The 21,455-nt window shown below is 42.5% G+C and overlaps 1 protein-coding gene and 1 non-coding gene across 8 annotated transcripts in view; one reads left to right on the forward strand and one right to left on the reverse strand.

The window, feature by feature from the left end:
- The first annotated feature begins 5,501 nt into the window (after window positions 1-5,501).
- Window positions 5,502-21,455, forward strand: part of Ctps2 (CTP synthase 2) — a 99,288-nt gene continuing 83,334 nt past the window's right edge. The window contains exons 1-7 of one of the 7 annotated variants that reach the window (XM_058572564.1): window positions 5,502-5,969; window positions 8,655-8,807; window positions 10,396-10,538; window positions 13,336-13,540; window positions 15,471-15,506; window positions 18,906-19,076; window positions 20,810-20,910. In XM_058572564.1, the coding sequence (XP_058428547.1) occupies window positions 13,375-13,540; window positions 15,471-15,506; window positions 18,906-19,076; window positions 20,810-20,910 (474 nt within the window). In that variant the 5' untranslated portion in view covers window positions 5,502-5,969; window positions 8,655-8,807; window positions 10,396-10,538; window positions 13,336-13,374. Of the gene's footprint in view, window positions 5,970-8,654; window positions 8,808-10,184; window positions 10,539-13,335; window positions 13,541-15,470; window positions 15,507-16,116; window positions 16,178-18,905; window positions 19,077-20,809; window positions 20,911-21,455 lie in introns of those variants that run through there. The other 6 variants (XM_058572565.1, XM_046424297.2, XM_046424295.2 and 3 more) reach the window with 6 other exon arrangements.
- Trnaa-ugc (transfer RNA alanine (anticodon UGC)) lies at window positions 13,082-13,154 on the reverse strand. Its single transcript has one exon. It is a non-coding gene; the product is annotated as a tRNA-Ala (tRNA).

A 21,455-nucleotide genomic window follows, 5' to 3' on the forward strand; every position in this document is an offset into this window, starting at 1 on the left:
GCCCCACTCCGCCCCTTTCCCTCCTTCCCAGATTTGTAGGTGATTTACCTGAGTGTTTGGACAGCTTTTTTGTCACATTCATACCTAGTTTCATTTTATGATTGCCTCTAAGAGCTGGGCTGGTGACATAGCCTCACCTTTTTAGGTCCAGCTAGACCTGCCCCCCCCCCACCCCCGAGCGCGGAAATTAACCTCCACTGAGCCCAAGTCAAAACTAACCCAAGGCTGCGGCTGCTGCTGCTGCTTCTTTTTTAGCTTTTCAAAGATTTTTTTTTATTTTATTTTTTCTAAGCAGTTATACGTGGTAGTAGAATGTATTTTCACATATTATACATATATGGAGTATAACTTCTCATTCTTTTGATGGTACATGATGTACCACACATTGGTCGCATGGCAAATGGGAATAAAAGATAGTAGAATGAATTGGGGCATTACTATGCTAACCCAAGTCTTCTAAATCCAATTTACAGGTGAAGTGGCACCCCCTTTCTCCACAGAAAAGTCTTAACTGGGCTTCTCCAGAAGTCTGCACCATGGCTGATTTTAGGACTGCCAGCAAGAGTCTCTGCAAAAGAGTTTAATGTAGATAAACTTCCTATTTTCCTGTAGCCCTGCTTTATTTGGCCACTGGCCAAGAAGATACCAGCACTCCAGGTGCTGGACACCCCTTACTAGTTTTCACAAACGTATCTAGTATAGTACTTTGTAGAACTGTGCAAACAAGGCCTCTGGCCTTGAGCTGGGCTTCACAGAGATGTCTACATTTTTAAGATAAGTTAGCAATTGGACTCCATGGTAACAGCTGGCAGGGGGAGGAAAGAAAGGAAGAAGAAGCTCTCCCCTTCCCAGGTGTTGTCCTTGAAGGGTTAACTTGCTCAAAACAGTGAAAGAGAAAGCTGCTGCTTCTGCAGACTGTGAACTTGAGCCCCTCCCTTTACATGCTGGGTATAAAACTACCTGAACTCGGGGTTCAGGGGATTAATTGATTACAGCAAAAGCTATGCCCTCTGAACCTGGCTGCAGCCAAATAAAACTGTTCCTGCTGTCTTTGGTGCCTTGCCTCGTTTGTCCCTAGAACACAGGGAGAAAAGAGGCTACTTGTGCATTTTATTAGGATCCTAATTCAGCAGAAACTTTGAAAAAAATTATGATGCTTATAATTGGAAATTTGGACACTGAATAATTGTGAAATTAAGGAATTGTGAAAATTTGAAAAGTTTTAGTGGAGCACACCTGTAATCCCATCTACTCCAGAGGCTGGGGGAGGATGACAAATTCAAGGCCAGCCCCTCTACAACTTGGAGAGGTCCTCAGCAACTTAGACTCTGTCTTTTTTTTTTTTAAATTTTATTTATTTATTTTTATGTGGTGCTGAGGATCAAACCCAGCGCCTTATAAGTGCAAGGCGAGCGCCCTACCGCTGAGCCACAACCGCTGAGCCACAACCGCAGCCCCATAGACCCTGTCTTAAAATAAAAAATAAAAGGACCAAGATGTGTTAAATGCCCCTAAGTTCAATCCCCAGTACAAAAAAAAAGTGGTGATGGTATTATATATGTATGTTCTTAAAGTTTTATATTTTAAATATAAACTGTACTGTACTGAGGAATTGACCAAAGAAATGATACCATGTATGGAATTTGCTTCAAATTAATATAAGATGGGGGTAAATTGGGGGCAAATGGACAGGTAATAGATTAGACAACTCTGGCCATGTGTTGGTAATTATTGACGCTGGATGATTATGTCTATTACATATACACATATACATATATACACACACACACACACACACATATATACATACACACACAAACAACTCCAGCAATCTATTCTGGATGGTTGCCAATGATTCCAAACTGAACTATATTTACATTTTATTCAGGTTCAGGACTTTATCTTAACAAGCCTGACCTGTTTTTTTCCCCGTCTCAGCTTTACTGACATGTTTAAAAGTGTATAATTCAATGGTAAATGTGTGTATGTGTATATGTATATGTGTGTGTGTGTGTGTGTGTATGGCTTTTTTTTGGGGGGGGTACAGGGGATTGAACCCAGGGGCACTTAACCACTGAGCCACACCCTAGCCTTTTTGTATTTCTTGTTGAGAAGGTCTCACTGAGTCACGTAGTGCCTGGATAAATTGCTGAGGCAGGCTCTGAATTCACGATCCTCTTGCCTCAGTCTCCCAAGCAGCTGGGAATACAGGTGTGCCCCCCACGCCGGCTTCTTTTTTTTAAAAAAATCAGATTGAGGGTCCAGTACAATGTCATGTGGGTAGTAGTCCATGAATAGACACCTACTGAATGAGGACACATCTTTATCATGTACAATTCAGTCAATCTGCCCCCCCCCCATTTTTTTCCATCACTGGGAATTGAACCCAGGGGCACTCTGTCATTGAGCTACATCCCCAGCCCAGGCCTCGAGAGTCTCTGGTATTACAGGTGAGTGCCATTGTACCTGATCAATCTGCTCTTTCTTTTTTTTTCACCCTAACCAAGGCTTTTACCACTGAGCCACATCCCCAGCCCCTCAATATGCACTCTTATCAAAAATTTTTTTTCTGTTTATGTTTTTCATGAGCAGACGCTCATGAACTGTGCCCTGTGCCCAGGTCATAGTTAAATTTCCAAACTCCAGATGCAATATTTACCATAATAGCCCCCTTCCTTTGTATTTGCAAAATATGTTTCATCCACTAGCCTCATAGAATAATAGAATAAGATAACTGGATCAGGTCCTGTATCCCGTGATGAAGAGTCTGGCTGTGGGGCCAGACATTTGATATTGATGCCCCTGGCTTTGCTACTCATATTAACTAATTGTCTTTGGTCAAGACCTTTCCATCACTGGGAATTGAACCCAGGGGCACTCTATCATTGAGCTACATCCCCAGCCCGGGCCTCGAGAGTCTCTGGTATTACAGGTGAGTGTAATACCAGAGCCTCGGGTTCCTCATTCCAAAAAGGGTAAACGGAAAGTGAAGTTCTGAAATGTGCAAGGGAACCTTACAAACACCCCAGGTGTAAAGTATTATTATCTACATCAATCCCTTTAAAAGCATCCCTTCCACTCTGCCCTCTGTAAGAAGACTTGTTTCATTAACAAGCTTCTCTGTGCTTCCAGCCTTTTTACAAGGTAATCTTATTTTATTCTCCCCCACTGGGGCAGGATTGGGGGGAGACCTGGGGTCTTCTGCAAGGATACCCTGCTAAGTGATGTCTCTGCTTATTTTCCCAAAAGAACTCAGTATCCCCAGCTCCTCCTGTTTCTTCCATAACACTACTCTTTAATCTGTGGCGGGGAAAGATCTGCTTAGCTTAGAAATTCATTAGCTTTTCAGTATGGAGATTTCTTGGAAAATTGGGAATGGAACCACCATTTGACCCAGCTATCCCACTCCTTCGTCTATACCCAAAGGACTTAAAAACAGCATACTAGACAGGGTCTCACTGAGTTGCTTAGGGCCTTACTTTTTGCTTAGGCTGGCTTTGAACTGGTGATCTTCCTGACTCAGCCTCCCAAGCCACAGGGATTACAGGCATTAGCAACCCTCCCCCGGCACCAGGCAACCTTCTTAGTTGCAGTCATCTGTCAGCTTCGGGGACACTCCCCTGCTGGCAGCTGGAAGTTTGCTGGGGCCAAGCTGCCAGCACTCCCCCACATTCCCGGGAAGTTCCTTGGTCTCAATGGAGTAAGCTCTGTTCACCATCCTTCTGCCCCCTTCCACCATGTTCAAAAAGAGGGCTTCCAGGCACTAGACCCTAGTCCTGGCATCCCCATCTCACTTTTCTATTCCATTTCAGCAGCCATCTCTTTGTTTCATCTTCTGGAATTGCTTTGTGTGTGTGTGTGTGTGTGTGTGTGTAATTTTATTTTTTGTACCAGGGATTGAAACCAGGGGCACTCAATCACTGAGCTCCCCAGCCCTATTTTTTATTTTATTTAGACACAGGATCTCACAAGTTGCTTAGTACCTCGCTAAATTGCTGAGGCTGGCTTTGAACTCCCAATGCTACTGTCTCAGCCTCCTGAGCTGCTGGGATTACAGGCATGTGCCACAGTGCCCAGCCTTTTTATATCTTTTGGTACCAGGGATTGAACCCATGGGCGCTTTACCACTGAGCTACATCCCCAGCCCCATTTATCTATCTATCTCTCTCTCTCTCTCTATCTATATTTAAAGACAGGGTCTTGCAGTCAGGCGTGGCGGCACACGCCTATAATCCCAGCAGCTCGGGCGACTGAGACTGGAGGATCGTGAGTTCAAAGTGAGCTTCAGCAATTTAGTGAGGCGCTAAGCAAGTCAGTGAGACCGTCTCTAAATAAAATACAAAATAGGGCTAGGATGTGGCTCAGTGGTTGAGTGCCCCTGACTTCAATTCCCAGTGTGTATGGGGGAGACAGGGTCTTGCTCAAATGCTGAGGCTGGTTTGGAACTTGGGAGCCCCCTGAATTGCTGGGACTACAGGTCTGTGCTACCGCAACTAGCTCCTGAATTGCTTCAGCTTTGAAATCTTTGCCTCCAATATCACACTGCTGCCAACTGGCCAGTCCTCTAGTACTCTCTTTGGGCCTTTCTCTTTCCTTTCTCTCAGCCTATCAGTTCTCTGCTGGTTTCAGTTCCTGTCCTCTAGGACTAGACCGGTCATCCATTACTACAATTGCATCCTTCTAGCACTGTCCACTTCTGCACCTTCCTCTTGCCCTACTGGACTCCACCAGCAAACTCTGGTCTTACCAATCAGATCTTTATCTACTGATAGATATAGATATGTTGCAAAATTATAACTGGACAGCACTACACAATTATTATTCCTGTTGTGCCCTTGCTGGGGATAGAACCCAGGGGCTTGCAAGTAGGTCAGGTCTCTACCACTTAAGTATATGTCAAGTCCTATTTAAAGTTCATTTCTAGACAGGGTCTTGATGAGTTGTTCAGACTAGCCTGGAATTTGATCCTCTTGCCTCAGCCTCCCTACTTCAACCTCTGAGAGTTGCTGGGATTACAGGCATGCACCCCCACCTCGCCCCCCAACTCACAATTATAATGTCTAAACTCCACTAGGTGTAACTTGTCGCGCTAGTGTCTCACACTGGTAATTAAAAATTTTACGACTATCCTGAATCTTTGGTTTACTTCAACTCTTTCTATTCAGTTAGTCTTTCTCCTTCAGAGGTTTGTTTACAGTTTTGTGTTCGCCTAAACAACCTTCCAGGTCCCTTCCTAGTACCAACCATCCTACAAACCCTTTAAAAAAAAAAAGTCACTCTGTAAAGTCTTAGTTGCGCCCCCGCCCCGCGTCGTCCCTGATGCGCAGTAGCAAGTATTGTTCTATGGAAATTCACTGCTTCCCATAGATAGATATGTAAACCTCCCACCAGACCTGAGCTCAACTAGGGCAGAAATACCCTTTTGTTTTCCTCCTAAATCTTCTTAGGAGGAAAGAGAATCCCCGCATTCTAGTGATCCACAAACGACTGTGACGAGTGAAGTTCGCGGGGGACCCGATTGAAGGTCTCGGTTGGCCGGGAAACCAGATCTCGGCGGGAACCGTGGAATTCACTGCACACCCGAAGTGTCTGTGCAAAGTGAGCCACGAGAGGGAGGGAGGAGCAGGCCTGGGCTGAGCGAGGCCTGAGGCCAAGGGCGGCCAGAGCAGGGGGTGTCGGGAGCTGCCTGTGTCCGGAGGAATCACTTTTTAGGCGCTTGTTTTGGACGATCGCACAAAACACGGTTGCAAACCCAAGCTCACTAGCGTGAGTCAGCGAGGCCAGTAGCCAAGCGGAGAGGGGAAGGTGGGCGAGGAGGGCTCCGCGGTGCGGGCGGCAGGAAGGACCCGGTGGCGACTCCGGACAACCCCAGAGGCGGCCCCCTTCTCAGCTCGACAGGTGAGCGCCAGGCTGGCCGCGGGGCGGAGCCCGCACCAGCCTCCCTGCAAGGCGCCAGCACCACTGCGCAGGTAACTCCCCTGCTGGGCCTTCCCCCGACCCCCAGGGCCGCGGCGCCTGGGCCATCCCGAGCCCCCTGGGCCTCCCTGCCCCCGTCCTACTCCCCTAGTCCCTATGCACTGGAGAGCTAGGAGCCTTTGTCCCCTCGCGATGGCGCCCGCGCCTTCCCTGGCGCAGAGTCCGAGTCCCGCTGGCAGCGGAGTGCGTCCTGCACTTCGCGCTTGCAGACCTTCGCGGCCGGGCTGGACGCCCACTCTTGCCCAGGGCGATCAGAGACAGTCCTGAGGCTGCCGGTGGTCCGGGGTTGGGAGCGGCACGTCCCTGGGGCGCACTCCCGCGCCATCCGCGCCCCCAGCCCCATTTCTCCTGCCCCCCCCCCCCCCAGCGCCGAGATGGCGTTGGCGGAAGTGAAGCCCCGCGCGGGAATCCGGCGAGGCTGGTGATCAGCTTAAGGAACAAGGTCTTTCTGTTCTCTCCTGGCCCTACTGCCTCCGTTAAACAACGACCCTCGCATTCCTGGTGTATTAGCTGGTTACTGCTCAGAGTGCAGAACTACGCTATTGCTACAAAATAGCTTTTTTTTGGGAAAAATTAAACAACAAAAATCAATGCATAGTTTATATACAATAAAATGCCACGTTTTAAGTCTGCAGATCGATGGGACTGACAAATTATACATCCATTAACTACCACCCATCATAGACTTAAGACCATTTATATCACCCCAGAAAGTTCCCTTGTGCCCCTTTCCAGTAACTCCACCTTCCCACCCCCGCACTGTTTTGATTGCTGTTCTTGGCTTAGTTTTGCCTGTAAATTTTGAACTTCATAAAATGGGCTCTTTCAGAAAGTACTCTGTTGTGTTTGACTTACATTGGTTTGTAAATGGCGGTTATTGAGAAGGTGTACCTTGGTGCCTCTGGGTGCTTTTAGTTGCTCTTTGCTTTTCTGATCTAATGTAGGAATCACTGGCCACATGTGGCCATTGAACACCTGAAAGTTGGCAAATCTGAATAGAGATATGCTTAAGTAAAAGCACCTGATTAGTAAAAGGTGGTAACATGAGGGGCGCCGTGGTGCTGGCTTGTAAGCCCAGTGACTGGGGAGGCTGAGGCAGGAGGATTGCAAGTTCCAGGCCAGACCTGGCAACTTAATGTGACCCTGTCTCAAAAAAATAAAGAAAGGGTCAGAATTGTAGCTCAGTAATAAAGCACCATTGGATTGGATCCCCAGTGCTGCCAAACAAAACAAAAAAGGAACAATCTTACACCTGAATTATTTTATTAATTATAATTGTGAATACATTGAGTTAGATATGTTATTAAAATTAACCTAATTTCTCTTTATTTTTAAAATATATTTTTTTAGTTGTAGATGGACACAATATCTGTATTTTATTTATTTATTTTTATGTGATGCTAAGGATTGAACCCAGTGCCTCACACATGCCAGGCAAGTGCTCTACCACTGAGCCACAACCCCAGCCCTCTCTTTATTTTTTAAACGTGGCTACTAGAAAATTTTAAATTACTAACCTGACTTACTGTGTAGTATTTTTATCAGGCAGCTCTGCTAACACTGTTCTATTTCCTATTTTATAAACACTTGGTTGTGTTCACCACATTTGAGTAAATGAAAAACTTGGATCTTCAAACCAGAAATCATCCTTATTGGAGGAAGTGATTTCAAACAGCCTACCTTGCAGTTTTAAAACTTCTTTCAAACTTACTTGTTTGTTGAGATGAGGTAGAATTAGGCCCACCTTTTACTATTAAGTTATATTTTTCAAAAAGGACTCTTGTACCTTAAAAGGGAATCTTGTGTTTTTGAAATACTGAAAACTAATAATTGTCTAAAACCCAATCACCTAAGTATATTAAAATTTAACATGGTGTATTTTAAAAATTTTTTAATTTGTTCTAATTAGTTAGACATGACAGAATGCATTTTGACCCATCATACATAAATGGAGTATAACTTCTTGTTTGTCTGGTTGTACATGATGTAGAATTACACAGGAACATGGTGTATTATTTTCTATCAAATTAAGATCTTGACAGTTACGACTTTGATCTTAATTTTATGTGTGTGTGTGTATATATATAAATTTATTTATTTGGTACTGGGAATTGAACCTAGGGTCTCTCTACCACTGAGTTATATCCCCAGTGCTTTTATTTATTTATTTATTTTCTCTGTCTCTCCCCTTCCCCCTCCCCCTGTTGTTCTTTCCTTTTTGAGGTACTGAGGATTGAACCCATGGTGTACTGTACCTGAGCTACATCCCCAGCCCTTTTTATTTTATTTTGAGACAGGGTCTAACTAAATTTCCCAATCTAGCCTGGAACTTGCAATCCTCCTGCGTGGTGGGACTTACAGGCATGTGCTACCATGCCTGACTTATCTTAATTTTAAAAAGCATATTTGAGATATTTTTATTCAATTTTATACCTGCATTTTTTCCACATAAAATAAGCATTTTCTTATATGAAAAATTATCTGGCATCTTGTGACTTCACATGATTGTCTTCCAGTTTTCTTGACCATTACTTTCATGGCACACTTTGATTTTTGCTGACTTTAACAAACAGGAAGTCATTTGAACAGTATGACAGTTTACTTGCCCCTTAATCTCACAAGAAAAGTAAACTCCAAGAGGGCAGAACCTTGACTTTTTGTTCATCCCTCATCCCTAGGACCTGGGAACACATCAAGCATGAAATAAGTGTTCAATAAACACTTGTGAGCTCACTGATGGAATCAATAAATAGGTGGATGTGAAGAATAACAGCTGGACGCCATTTTGCCCTTAGGCACCCTGTTTGTAAATTCTTGCACAGCTCTCTAAGGTAGCTACTGTCTTTAGCCCTGTATATTGCATGAATTGAGGAAGATAAGGTTTTGAAAAGTTAAAGAATTTGTTTAGGATCAAAGATGTAAGTGAATCTAGTTTGTCTGACTATAGATCAATAGTGGGATAAGTAAGATATGGAGCAATAAAAGTGGAAAGATATGAATATCAATTACATTTGGGATCTACAAGAGAATTCTGGGTTTGGATTGAGAATCATTTAGGCTATAAATATATAGATCAGATTAGTAGGAAGAAATGTAGTGATTCTGAATGTGACCATACCATGGTAGAGTAAGGCAGGCCCAGGGATTTAGGGAGGACATTTGGGATGGAACAAGTATGTTGAGAGCCACAGCCGAAGGGGCCCCAGCAAACTTCCAGCTGCCGGCTGATGATTGGCTCACAGCGGCCCCAGCAACATCTAGCTGATTGGCTCCTCGGCCCCAGCAACATCTAGCTGATTGGCTCCTCTGCGGTGATGCTCATTGGGCTGTTTCCCTGCCCTTTCAGACCACGGAGCTGCTCATTGGGGGACTTTTTTGGCTCCGCCCACGTGACCCAGCCAATCGGCCTCAAGAGCAGGAGGATTGTGGGAGGTGGAGAGAAGCTTGTGTGGGAGAGAGAGGCTTGTGGAAAGCCGGTGGTGGCAGTTGAGGCTCTGAGGGTTTTTCCTGAGAGACTATTTTGTTTGTCGTGTGTGGTTCTACAAATAAAGTTACTTTCTTTTGACAAGTGGCTCCTGATTGTGCCCAGCCAGACTGCGGCATTTGGTGGCTCGCACGGGGAGCGACTGAGGGTAAGCGAAACTGCTCGCCCCTGAGGGCAGGGCGAGAGGATGGGTAGCCATTTTAAGATTCCTCTTTTATTTTGCTTCACTTTTGTTTTAAGTTGCCTGTCCCTGGAGATGAGTGAGACGGAAGAAAAACCACTCACATCTGAGGTAAAACTATTTACGTCTGAGGAACAGATAGGGAGAAAGGACGGATGCATATGTCAGGAGGATAGAAAGGCTATAATGACTTTTTGTTGTTCCCTTTTTATTTCATTCTGTCTCGGTTTTGTTTGGCGTCATCTTGTTGGGTTGTATTATAGTAGAAATACGGGATCAGAAATTAGTAAAAAACAAACTGAAAGAGTGTTAAGTAAATTGTTAGAGGAAGGAGGCATCCCAGTAAAATCAAGAGCAGTCAGGGCATACGTTGATACAATACAAAAATGTAGCCCATGGCTTTTTAAGGAGGAGTTGTTAAATATATCACAATGGAACCATCATGGTGAAGATTTAAAAAGAATAGAAAAGAAAAGCCCAGGGACTCTGCCAGATGGCACATTGCCATTGTGGACGTTCATATCTTGTTTGCTTAGTCCAAAGCCTTCAGTTCAGACAATGGTAGAGGAAGGAGAAGACATAATGATTCAAGTAAAAGAGAAGGTCTCTCAAGTTAGTCAGACAGAGGAAAAGATTCAAGTAAAAGAGAAGGCCTCTCAAGCTAGTCAGACAGAGAAAGAAAGTGTAAAACAGAAAAAGCCATCAGGGGGAAAGTTACAACAGGAGACTGCTACTAACACCTTTCTATCACCAGAGGGTGTAAGTGTCCAACCAACAGCACCACCTCTACAGGAGACTGCTACTAACGCCTTTCTATCACCAGAGGGCGTAAGTGTCCAACCAACAGCACCACCTCTACAGGAGACTGCTACTAACACCTTTCTATCACCAGAGGGCGTAAGTGTCCAACCAACAGCGCCACCTCCATATGCTGGGAGGCCCCCAACCCCCGCAGTTGATAGTTGGGATCCTGAGACAGGATCTCAAATATTAACATGCCCTGTATTTGAGGCAGGAGGGCAGCGAGTTTACCATGTTTTAAATTTCAAAACAGTGAAGCAGCTAAAAGAGGCTGTAACAACCTATGGTCCTCAAGCACCCTTCACTGTAAGCTTGGTCGAATCCATTAACAACTTGAACATGACGCCAGCAGATTGGGCTAATATGTGTAAAGCTGTGCTAAATGGAGGACAATACCTGTTATGGAAGGTTGCCAATGAGGAATTTTGCAAGGAGACGGCTAGGCGAAATGCAGCAGCTGGTTATCCTCAGAGAAATCTAGATATGTTGTTAGGAAAGGGACCTTATGAGGATCAGCAGCAACAAATTGCATATGATCCTGGCGTATACGCACAAATTGCTGCAGATGCAATTAAGGCATGGAAGACTTTACAAGGACATGGAGGTTTACAAGGTCAATTATCTAAGGTAATACAAGGAGCTAATGAACCTTATGCTGAATTTGTAGATAGGCTTATTCAAACAGCTACCAGAGTTTTTGGGAATACAGAACAAGCAATGCCATTACTAAAACACCTGGCTTATGAGCAAGCGAATCGTTGGTGCAGAGATATCATTAGACCATGGAAACATGAAGATTTAAACACATATATTAAATTATGTAGAGACATTAATGAACAAGAGCAAGTCGTGGCAGCTGCAGTAAAACAGGCTTTAGATGCCAGAGACATTAATGAACAAGGGCAAATTGTGGCAGCTGCAGTAAAACAGGCTTTAGATGCCAGGCCAAGAACATGCTACAATTGTGAACAAACAGGACATTTTAAAAGGAATTGCCCCATTGGAGGAGGGTTTAACAAAACTAGGTATCAAAGGAGTAGAATACCAGGTATTTGCCCACGATGCCGTAGAGGGAGACATTGGGCTAATGAATGCCGTTCTCAAACCACCATAGAGGGTACTCCATTATCAAAAAACGAACAAGGACCAGGTGTTTATCCACGATATCGTGGAGAAAGGCATCGGGCTCCATTGCCAAAAAATGGACAGGGGGGCCCAATGCTCCGGGGCCCAAAACCACAAATATACGGAGCACTGGAGGAACCCAGCAACCCCATCAGGGTAGTGCCCAGGACACATTGTCCATCAGATCCCTCATCAGACAAACCAGAGGGAGCGCAGGGTTGGACATCTGCGCCTCCGCCAGAGCAGTACTAACTCCAGAGATGGGAGTTCAAATCATTCCCACAGGGGTGAAAGGACCTCTTCCCAAAGGAACAGTAGGCTTATTATTAATGGGGTCTGGAATCAGGGGAGAGAGATTGGGCTCAACTCCAAATATAGCATGGAAAAGGGGGAATTTATACCTGAGGAGCAGGGTGTTGGGGCATAGTGGCCAGGGGATGGGAAAAAGAATATAACAGCAGTAAGAGGGACAGACTAGGATCACACATCACATGGGAGATGGCGCAGAATGAGGACTCTGATCAGATATCAATGATGATCAAATATTGAGGGTGCAGTGTTCTTGCTAAATGGACTTAGCAGGGTTCTTTGCTAAAACTGGCTTTACATGAAAGTGTACAGGATATTCAGAAGTTTGGCCAAGCAAAGAATCTTTGTCATGACAAATGTGTAATGCCATGTGTTCACCATTATCATATCATACAGAGAATAGTGTCACTGCCTTTAAAATCCCTCATGTTTTGCCTATTCATCCGTATCTCCCTCCTACTCCCTGGCAACCACTGATCTTTTTTACTGTTGCTGTAGTTCTGCCTGTTCCAAAATGTCATATAGTTGAAGTCATACAGTATGTAGCTTTTTTGATTGGCTTCTTTCACTTTGTAACATGCATTTAAAATTCCTCCATGTCTTCCTGGCTCATTTTTCTTTCTTTCTTTCTTTCTTTTTTTTTAAAAAAAAACCAGGATAAGTTTGCAAGAGAGAGAAGAATTATTCTATTTATTTATTTTAGTTGTAGGTAGATACAATATCTTTATTTTTATGTGGTGCTGAGGATCGAACCCATTGCCTCACACATGCAAGGCAAATGCTCTACCACTGAGCTACAGCCCCAGCCCAATAACTCATTTCTTTTTAGCATCAAATAATATTCCAAGCATTTGGTATCATTATTCCATTTTACAGATGAAGAAGCAGGCATGGGGGCTTGGGCTGTGGCTCAGTGGTAGAGCACTTGCCTGGCATGTGTGAGGCACTGGGTTCGGTCCTCAGCACCACATAAAAATATATTGTGTCCATATACAACTAATTTTTTTTTAAAAGAAGCAGGCATGGAAAGGACAAGTACTTGCCTATGTGTAGGTTGTATACATCTGTCTGACTTTAGAGTCTGAACTTGTAAACATTTTACTATGCCTCTGATTCCCAGGGAAATTTGATTTCTTGTGATACATTTGGCCAAGGTATAGAGCCAGCCACTTTGCTTTCTGACTTATTATTTTTTTTTAATTTTTAGGTGATACTGGGAATTGAACCCAGGGCTTTGTGCATGCAAGGCAAGCACTCTACCAACTGAGCTATATCCCCAGTCCTCAGCTTTCTGTATAGTGACAACAATTAAAAGCCCACTAGATTACACAAAAGTTTCGGGTATTTAGTTCAAGTAGAAAAATGCAATGCTATGTGTTTTTGAAATTCTAGTTTAATGCACTTTGATGCTTTGAGAAAATGTTTCTCTTCCTTGACTATTAATTTTATTGCCTGTCAGATTATACCTGGGTGCTGGCAACCAGCCACTCTTTCACCAATGAAGTATATCCTGGTTACTGGTGGGGTCATCTCCGGCATTGGTAAAGGAATCATTGCCAGCAGCATTGGGAGGATTCTCAAATCATGTGGACTCCGAGTTACTGCCATCAAAATCGACCCCTATATTAACATAGATGCCGGGACTTTTTCACCTTACGAACACGGTATGAAAGGATCATTTCCTTCTTTATAAAGCACTTCTCTAAACTGCATTTCTTTCTTGTATTTTGATCTGTTTCTTTAGGACAGAGTTCCAGAAGTAGGCTTGCTGGGTCAGGCCTTAGGAATGTGTCAATGTGCTTATGGTCATTGATAGTATTTCAGATTACTGATAACATTCCAAGTTAGCCAACCCTTTTAGAACATTGTGTCTTCTGCTATGGATTTTGTTTTGTTTTATTTTATCGTAAAGGTTATATATTTCTGTTAACATTTCCCACTGCTTGGGGTAACTATTATTAATGTTGACATTTTGATGTATATATTAATTACCAAAAAAGGTATGAGCCTTTACATAGTTTTTTTTTCATGTTTTCATTAGTGCATTATAGTTATACATAATATTTGAGTTCATTTTGACATAATCATACATGCATGGAATATAATTTGTTCCATTTCAGTCCCCACCATCTCTCCCTCCCCTCCTTCTCTTCCTCTGCTGTACTGGTATTCCTTATATTTATCTATTTATTTATTTATTTTGGCACTGGGATTGAACTCAGGGGCACTTGACCACTGAGCCCCAGCCCTATTTTGTATTTTTTTTTTTTTTTGGTGGTGCTAGGGATTGAACCCAGGGCCTTGTGCATGCGAGGCAAGCATTCTACCAACTGAGCTATATCCCCAGCCCCTCTATTTTGTATTTTATTTAGAGACAGGGGTCAGGGTCTCAATGAATTGCTTAGCACCTTGCTTTCTGCTGGCTTTGAACTCGCAGTCCTCCTGCCTCAGCCTCTTAAGCTGCTGGGATTACAGGTGTGTGCCACCACACCTGTCTTTATTCTACTGATCTCCTTTATTCCTTTATTCCACTGATCTCCCTTCTGTCTTCATGGGGTGCCCCGCCTTTTACCCCTTATTTTGCTCTAGTTTCTGCATATGAGAGAAAACATTTTTTTTTTTTTTTTAGGTGGTGCTGGGGACTGAACCCAGGGCCTTGTGAATGTTACTCAGGCACTCTACCAACTGGGCTATATCCCCAGCCCGAGAAAACATTTTTTAAAAAACGTTTTTTTACATATAAGCAGAAAAGTGCATAATCATAAGTCCTGATTTGATGAATATTCACTAAATGAACCTATTATATAACCAGCCTCTGATCAAGGAACAGAAATCCTGTTTGTGTCCTTTTTTTCTCAATCCCAAACTCCCAAGAAAACTGCTATCATGTCTTCTGACACTGTGCGTTAGTTTTGCTTTTTTGGGGGTGGGGTGGGGGCGGAGACAGGGTCTTGTTATGTTGTCCAGGTTGGTCTTGAACTCCTGGGTTGAAGCAATCTTCCTGCCTCAGCTTCCTAAATAGCTGGGGCTACAAGTGCACCACCACGCCCAGCTAATTTTACTTGGTTTTGAACTTTCATTTAAACTTTGAATTTAGTTGAATTTTACAGTTATAATATCTTTTTTGTGTCTTTTTTTTCTTTTTCTTGTGGTACTGGGGATTGAATCCAGGCCTCATGCATGCTAGGCAGTGTTCTACCGCTGGGCTACATCCCCAGCCCTTTTTATTTTACTTTGAGACAGGGTCTTGCTAAATTGCTTAGACTAACTTTGAGCTTGTGTTCTTCCTACCTTGGCCTTTCTAGTAGCTGGGATTAAAGGTGTGGGCTACTGTGCCCAGCCGCAATACTTTTTAATCTAATTTTTAAAATTTAATATACTATGGACATATTTATATATTCTACACTGCACAGAACCTATATAATAACAGAAAATGATTTCTAATTCATTGACATTGTAAACAACACCATGCTAGAAATCTATAAGATTTAATTTTTTAAGCATGAATTTCTAGGTGCATAAAGTTCTGATTTGAAAAGTAAGGATGTTTTTCAGTCTTTTAATACATAATGCCTATTTTGTTCTTTTTTCCAGTGCAGGGGATGGAACCCAGGGCCTCGTGCATGCTAGGCAAGTCTCCATCACTGAGTTACAGCCCCAGCCCACAGAATGTATATTGCTAAAGGTTTTTAGGTTCACTATCCCTTGTCTTCAACTCTGAAGTCTGAAAAGTTCTGAAAATTTAAAATACTTTGTAATTTTATGGATATTTGTAGTGGGTTTTTTTTTTTTATACCAGGGATTAAACCCAGAGCATTCAACCACTGAGCCATATCCCCAGCCCTTTTTTTGTGTTTTATTTAGAGACAGGGTCTTGCTGAGTTTCTTAGTGCCTTGCTAAGTTGCTGAGGCTGGCTTTGAACTTGTGATTCTCCTGCCTCAGCCTCTAGAGTGGCTGGGATTATAGGTATGCACTACCATGCCTGGCAGTCAAAATTTCTGAAAACTCTTTATTTGTTTGTGGCTATAGATTTTTTTCTTTTCTTTTTTTTTTTTTTTTGTGGTGCTGGGGTTCAAACCCAGGGCCTTGTTGCAATCGAGGCAAGCACTCTAACAACTGAGCTATATTACCAGCCTTATAGATTTTATTTCACTTTATTTCATTTGTAATGTATTTGATTATGGGGGTATTATTATTTTTTCTTTCTTTCTTTCTTTTTTGGCAGTGCCTGGGATGGAACTCAGGGCCTTGAGCATGGAGGCAAGCACTGTACCACTGAGCTACACCCATAGCCCATTGGGTATTTTTCTTTCTTTCTTTTTGGTACTAGGGATTGAATCTAGGGGCCCTTGACCACTGAGCCAAATCTCTGGCCCTTTTTACTTTTTTATTTTGAGACAGGGTCTCACTAAATTGCTGAAGACCTTGCTAAGTTGCTGAGGCTGGGTTTGAACTTGCAATTCTCCTGTCTCAGCCTCCTGAGTTGCTGGGATTTCAGGCATGTGCCACCACACTCAGCAACTATGGAGTATTTTCTAATATATGGGACATGTTCTATATTACATTCTATAATCCCAAAAAGTTCAAATTCCAACATCCATCTTGTTCCCAAGGATTTTCTGATGAGGACTGTGAATCTGCACCATACGTGAAACAATGTCAATTTCCTTATCTCCTTGCTGAATATTATTTTTAAACTTTATTAACCTGACAGTAAAACAAACAAAAAATATTTTGTTGTTTTAATTTAGATTTCTTTGATTTTGATCTTGTGAATGACTTACTCAAGTCTAGAGATTGTATTTTTGTTTGAATAGATCACCCAACATCCTTCTGTGGAGTATGTTCCCCACCTCTAGACGTTAGACTTTGGCCACTTGGGGTGGCTAGCTTCTCCTGTTTTGTTTGGAACCTTCCAGGCTTTAAAACTGAAACTCCCTTAGTCCTAGGCTAATGGAAGAGATTGGTCATTCTCTTTGGCAATGTGATTTATTTTGCCCTTTGAGACATTAGCAAATGTGACATGCCTTGTCGAAGGAGAAATGTTAAATGCAGATGCACGATTTGGTTCAGTTTCTCTTGTGCTTCTGCCATCTGCCATGAGAACAGCTTGCTCTGTATAGGGATTTCTTATTCATCAGGGGTCTTGGAAAGAGGAGACATAAAGAATAGACTCTCAACTAACCCACAGTCCCTCATGAGGGAGAAATAAATATGTTTTCTAAGTTGGGAGACTTGGAGGTTACTTGTTTTCTTTTTCTTTCTTTTTTTGGATACTGGGGATGGAACCCAGGGGTGCCCAATCACTGAGCAACAATTCCCCAAGGGGGGGCATTTTTAAGGGAATATCATACTTCAAACATTCTTTATTTTATTTATTTATTTATTTTGTGATGCTGAGGATTGAACACAGTGCCTCACACATGCTAGGCAAGTGATCTACCACTGAACTACAACCCCAGCCCAACGACCCTTTTTAATTTTTATTTAGAAAAAGGGCCTTGCTGCCATGACTGTGTGAGTAGATTAATGTAAAAAATAAGTAAGTAAATAAATAAATAAAAAAGAAAAAGCGTCTTGCTAAGTTGCTGAAGGCTGGCTTTGAATTTGGGATCCTCTTGCCTCAACCTCCCAAGTTGCTAGGATTATAGGAGTGAATCACCATGCCTGGTGCTTATTTTTAATTTTGAGACAGGATTTTGCTAAATGCCCAAGTTGGCCTAGAATTTTCCATCCTCCTGCCTCAGCTTCCTGAGCTGCTGGGATTACAGGTGTGTGCCACTTTGTCCATCCTCACTAGGATTCTTTATAGGGTATATTCATTTTTTTTTTTTTTGGTTTTGGTAATCTCACCTATTTTTCTTCCAAATTAACTTCAGTGTCTTTGTCAAGATAAAATCTACTGGAATTTTATTATATGACATATCTAAAAAACTGTTTTTATAGTTCATTTTTCTTTTCTAAGAATATAATATGTGCATATTTTTAACATTTGGTAATTTGGACATTTGAGACTTTGACATATACATGGAGTTTTGCCAACCTGGATTTAACGTGAAGTAATTGAAGAAATTTCAGAGGTTGTGCACTCCCACCCCCATCCCCCAAAGAATGTGTTGGAAGTTAAGAACACAGATCAAAGGGGGAATACTTTTCCATCGATTGGTGATTCCTGATGAATATGAGAGAGTAGAACTTGAATTTGAACTGGAATTTGGAAAATATAAAAATATTTAAATTTCATGTTGTGTTCTTTGATCCTTAAGTTCATCTTCCCAGTCACACTTATGTATTTTATGAAGAAGATGTAAATGAAGTTTTTGATTAGGTTCCTAAACTAGGCAGCCTTCATTTTTTGTTGTGAACATCTAGCAGTAGGAGTAAAGGAGAGTTTCTTGATTAGGGAGAGGTTCAGTTCTTACAAGATGGCTTTAGAACATCTAACTCCCAATTAGTACCCTCAAGTGACAGTGGAGATCCAGAGACTACCCAGTAGTAAAGGCAGTGTGACAAAGTCCATATCTAGATTCTTTGTCACAATGCTGTTGTGCAGGTGGCTTATTGTACACACACTGGTCTTTTTCCTAATTTCACAAAGTTTTCCCATGGGCTAGCCATGGACCTTTGTGAGTTTGTTGTCTACCATCTAATAGTGGCTTTAACCAGATGACAATCAAGGAGAATATCCTTATGCCAATTCCAGAGACCAGGATATGGTTGCCTTGAAGTAAATTGCTATTTGTTTTCAAAATTGCTGTTTTAAAATTCTCTTTTCAAGTGGTACCTGAGGAGTTTGGAAAAGCTAAATCTCGAAGACAGAATTTCAGTGCGACTAAAAAGATACTATGATAGAATACCAGAATTTTTCTAATGCATTTTCATAGATATAATTGAAATTTTAAATTTCCCCATCAAAATAAGAATATGATAGTAGAATACGGCTAATAAATACAGTTTTTACCAGCTTTTTAATAAAAATGTGTCCATCTTGGAAAAGTAATCAATTTCTACATTGCCTTTTATCCTAGGTGAAGTATTTGTCTTAAATGATGGTGGAGAAGTTGATTTAGATCTTGGAAATTATGAAAGATTCTTGGATATTAACCTTTATAAAGACAACAACATCACCACCGGGAAGATATATCAGCATGTGATCAATAAAGAGAGGCGTGGTGATTACTTGGGGAGAACAGTTCAAGGTATTCCATACACAATATGGAACCCTGTGTGTCAAGAACCAGCAGGCTGCTCAAAAATAGAGCAAAAATGTCTTGGGCCCCAAGCTCCATAAATTCAAATCCTTTTGAAGTCTCTATTTTTTTTCCCTTTTCCATAAAAATGTAGTTTACCCCTCCCCCCATGTTACTGATTTTATTTTCATCAGTGTTTCTTTTCTCCTCCTCCTCCTCTTTCTTCTTTTTTCAAAAATAATGTCATTGTTCCCCTTAGCCCATCCCTTCTTCCCTCTTTCAGCTTTGGTTCAGAAAATCTACAGAGAACCATTTAATTATTTTTTAATTGGAAAGCTTATTTTTGTCTTTTATTTAATGTATCTGTATTTAATATATTCTTCTTCATTTTTCTTATAATTTGCATGGGTGGTGATCACGCCTGTTTGAAGAGGAGTAGCACTGGGGAGGGATAGAAGGATTGAACTGGAGTGTCAGGCAGCACCATCTGCAGATTCCTGACATTTTTTTTCTACTAACCTTTTTCCTGGGTGGGATGATTCTATTTTGTCTTAGAAGGAACCCTTTTGGTACCGTCTAGAGTTTTTTTTTTTTTTTTAATCTTTATTTACTTATTTATATGCAGTGCGGAGAATCGAACCCAGTGCCTCACATGTGCTAGGCAAGCGCTCTATCACTGAGCCACAGCCCCAGCCCCCCTCTGGAGTTTTGTATCCTTATTTTCCTATGGAGGTGAAAATTCCCATCCCCTTTAAATCATCTTCAAGTTGGAGCCAGTTGAGCAGTAGACAGTTGGAGATCAGAAGATCAGCTGTGAAACAGGGCAGTGTGCTTAGACCTCAGCTAAATTGTGCTTCTGAGGTGATTTTTTTTTTTTTTCCTCAAGTGACGGTCTTGGGAAGATCCATTGGAGGTGGAGTTGCTGCCTCACACTTGCCACATCCCAAAGATGAGAGAGAGCAAGGCTCCTAACTTGGGCCCTGTGAGCTCTGACTTCTTAGCCCCCAGGTGGAGGCCCACTGCGCACGTGCGCAGTGGATGGTTCCGAGTTCACCAATCAGGCAACTTTCTCATTCAATGTAGCCTAAGGGCTAGTTGGAACTCCTTGTTCCTTCATTTCAGCCTCCCAGATTCCATCGTTTCTACTTCCTGCATCAAGTTAGGAGGTTGAGTCTCTGTGAACCTGTGCACAGGTCACCTTTTTGTTTCTTCAAAGCTGAGACCAGCAACTTTAGGCCTTTCACCTCCTATGGGACCCCTGGTTTTTAAGTGTAGGTGAACATGCACCCTTTGACCTCTTCCTCTGACATTAACAGTCATGGGCCTCTTCACCCCTGCAGGGGTTCCTGGTCAGTGGGTAGGCTTCCCTCATGCTCTTGAAGTGGACCTTGGTGGCCTCCCCTGGTGCCCCAGCTGGGTGTCCCTCCCAGTGGAGTATAGCGTTCAGCTTGCTTGGCATCCCTCCTTGCATGGTTCTTAGTAGGCATTATAGGTGTTTTCATCACAGATGCCACTTGTACTTTCTGTGTCTTGTTCTTTTGTGACTGGTCAGTTTCAAAAGAAAAGGCCTAACATTTAGGTGACTCAACCTAAATTACATCAGTACCTGCTCATTTCAGTAAAGGAAGCATGAGACCTGCAGCTTGTCTAATTTGACAGATGACTTTCAGATCACCTGAGAGTTCTAAAGTACTTCCCTTTCTCTTGAGTGTGAAATAAGCTGTTATTACTTCTTTTTGCAGTTGTCCCCCACATTACTGATGCTATCCAAGAATGGGTTATGAACCAAGCCAAGGTGCCTGTGGATGGTAATAAGGAAGAGCCCCAAATATGCGTTATTGAGGTAAGCATGGAACTTTTCTTTAAAAACTTACACCCTGCTGGGTCTTTAAGCATCTGATCTTTGTTCATTCAACATATGTGTACAGGTGGCTTCCTGGGTGCTGAACACTAGGCCAGGAGGTAGGGAGGAACAACATAGAGGGTCCCTGCCCTTGTGGTCACAAGTCAGTGCACAAGATTGTCATTAGACAAACAGTGGCATGCATTCCTGTGGTGGGTGTGCAGTGATCTGCATGTAGAGACAGATCTTTAACTGATCAAGTCAGTGTTAGGGCCAGGGCCTGGAATGGGCACAGTCTCTGTCCTTGAGGAGCTTGCAGACAGCCTGTTCCATGCACAACAGAATGTATCCTAGTACATATTATTTGAAAAAATATTTGTAAAGTGCTTTGGAAGTCGACTGAATTAGGCAAGCTAGACCGTAGAGGTGAGAAGTAAGTATCAACTGATAAAGAAAGAAAGGGAGGTAGAAGAAAGAAAGTAGTATCTGAATTGGGCACTTGGCATGGCTTTCACCTTCTTCCCCTCCTTTTCATGTGCAGAGTG

Source organism: Marmota monax, unplaced genomic scaffold, assembly GCF_021218885.2.
Source record: "Marmota monax isolate L192 unplaced genomic scaffold, Marmota_monax_Labrador192_F-V1.1 WCK01_AAM20220418_F8-fsc00089, whole genome shotgun sequence".
Lineage (NCBI taxonomy): Eukaryota > Metazoa > Chordata > Mammalia > Rodentia > Sciuridae > Marmota > Marmota monax.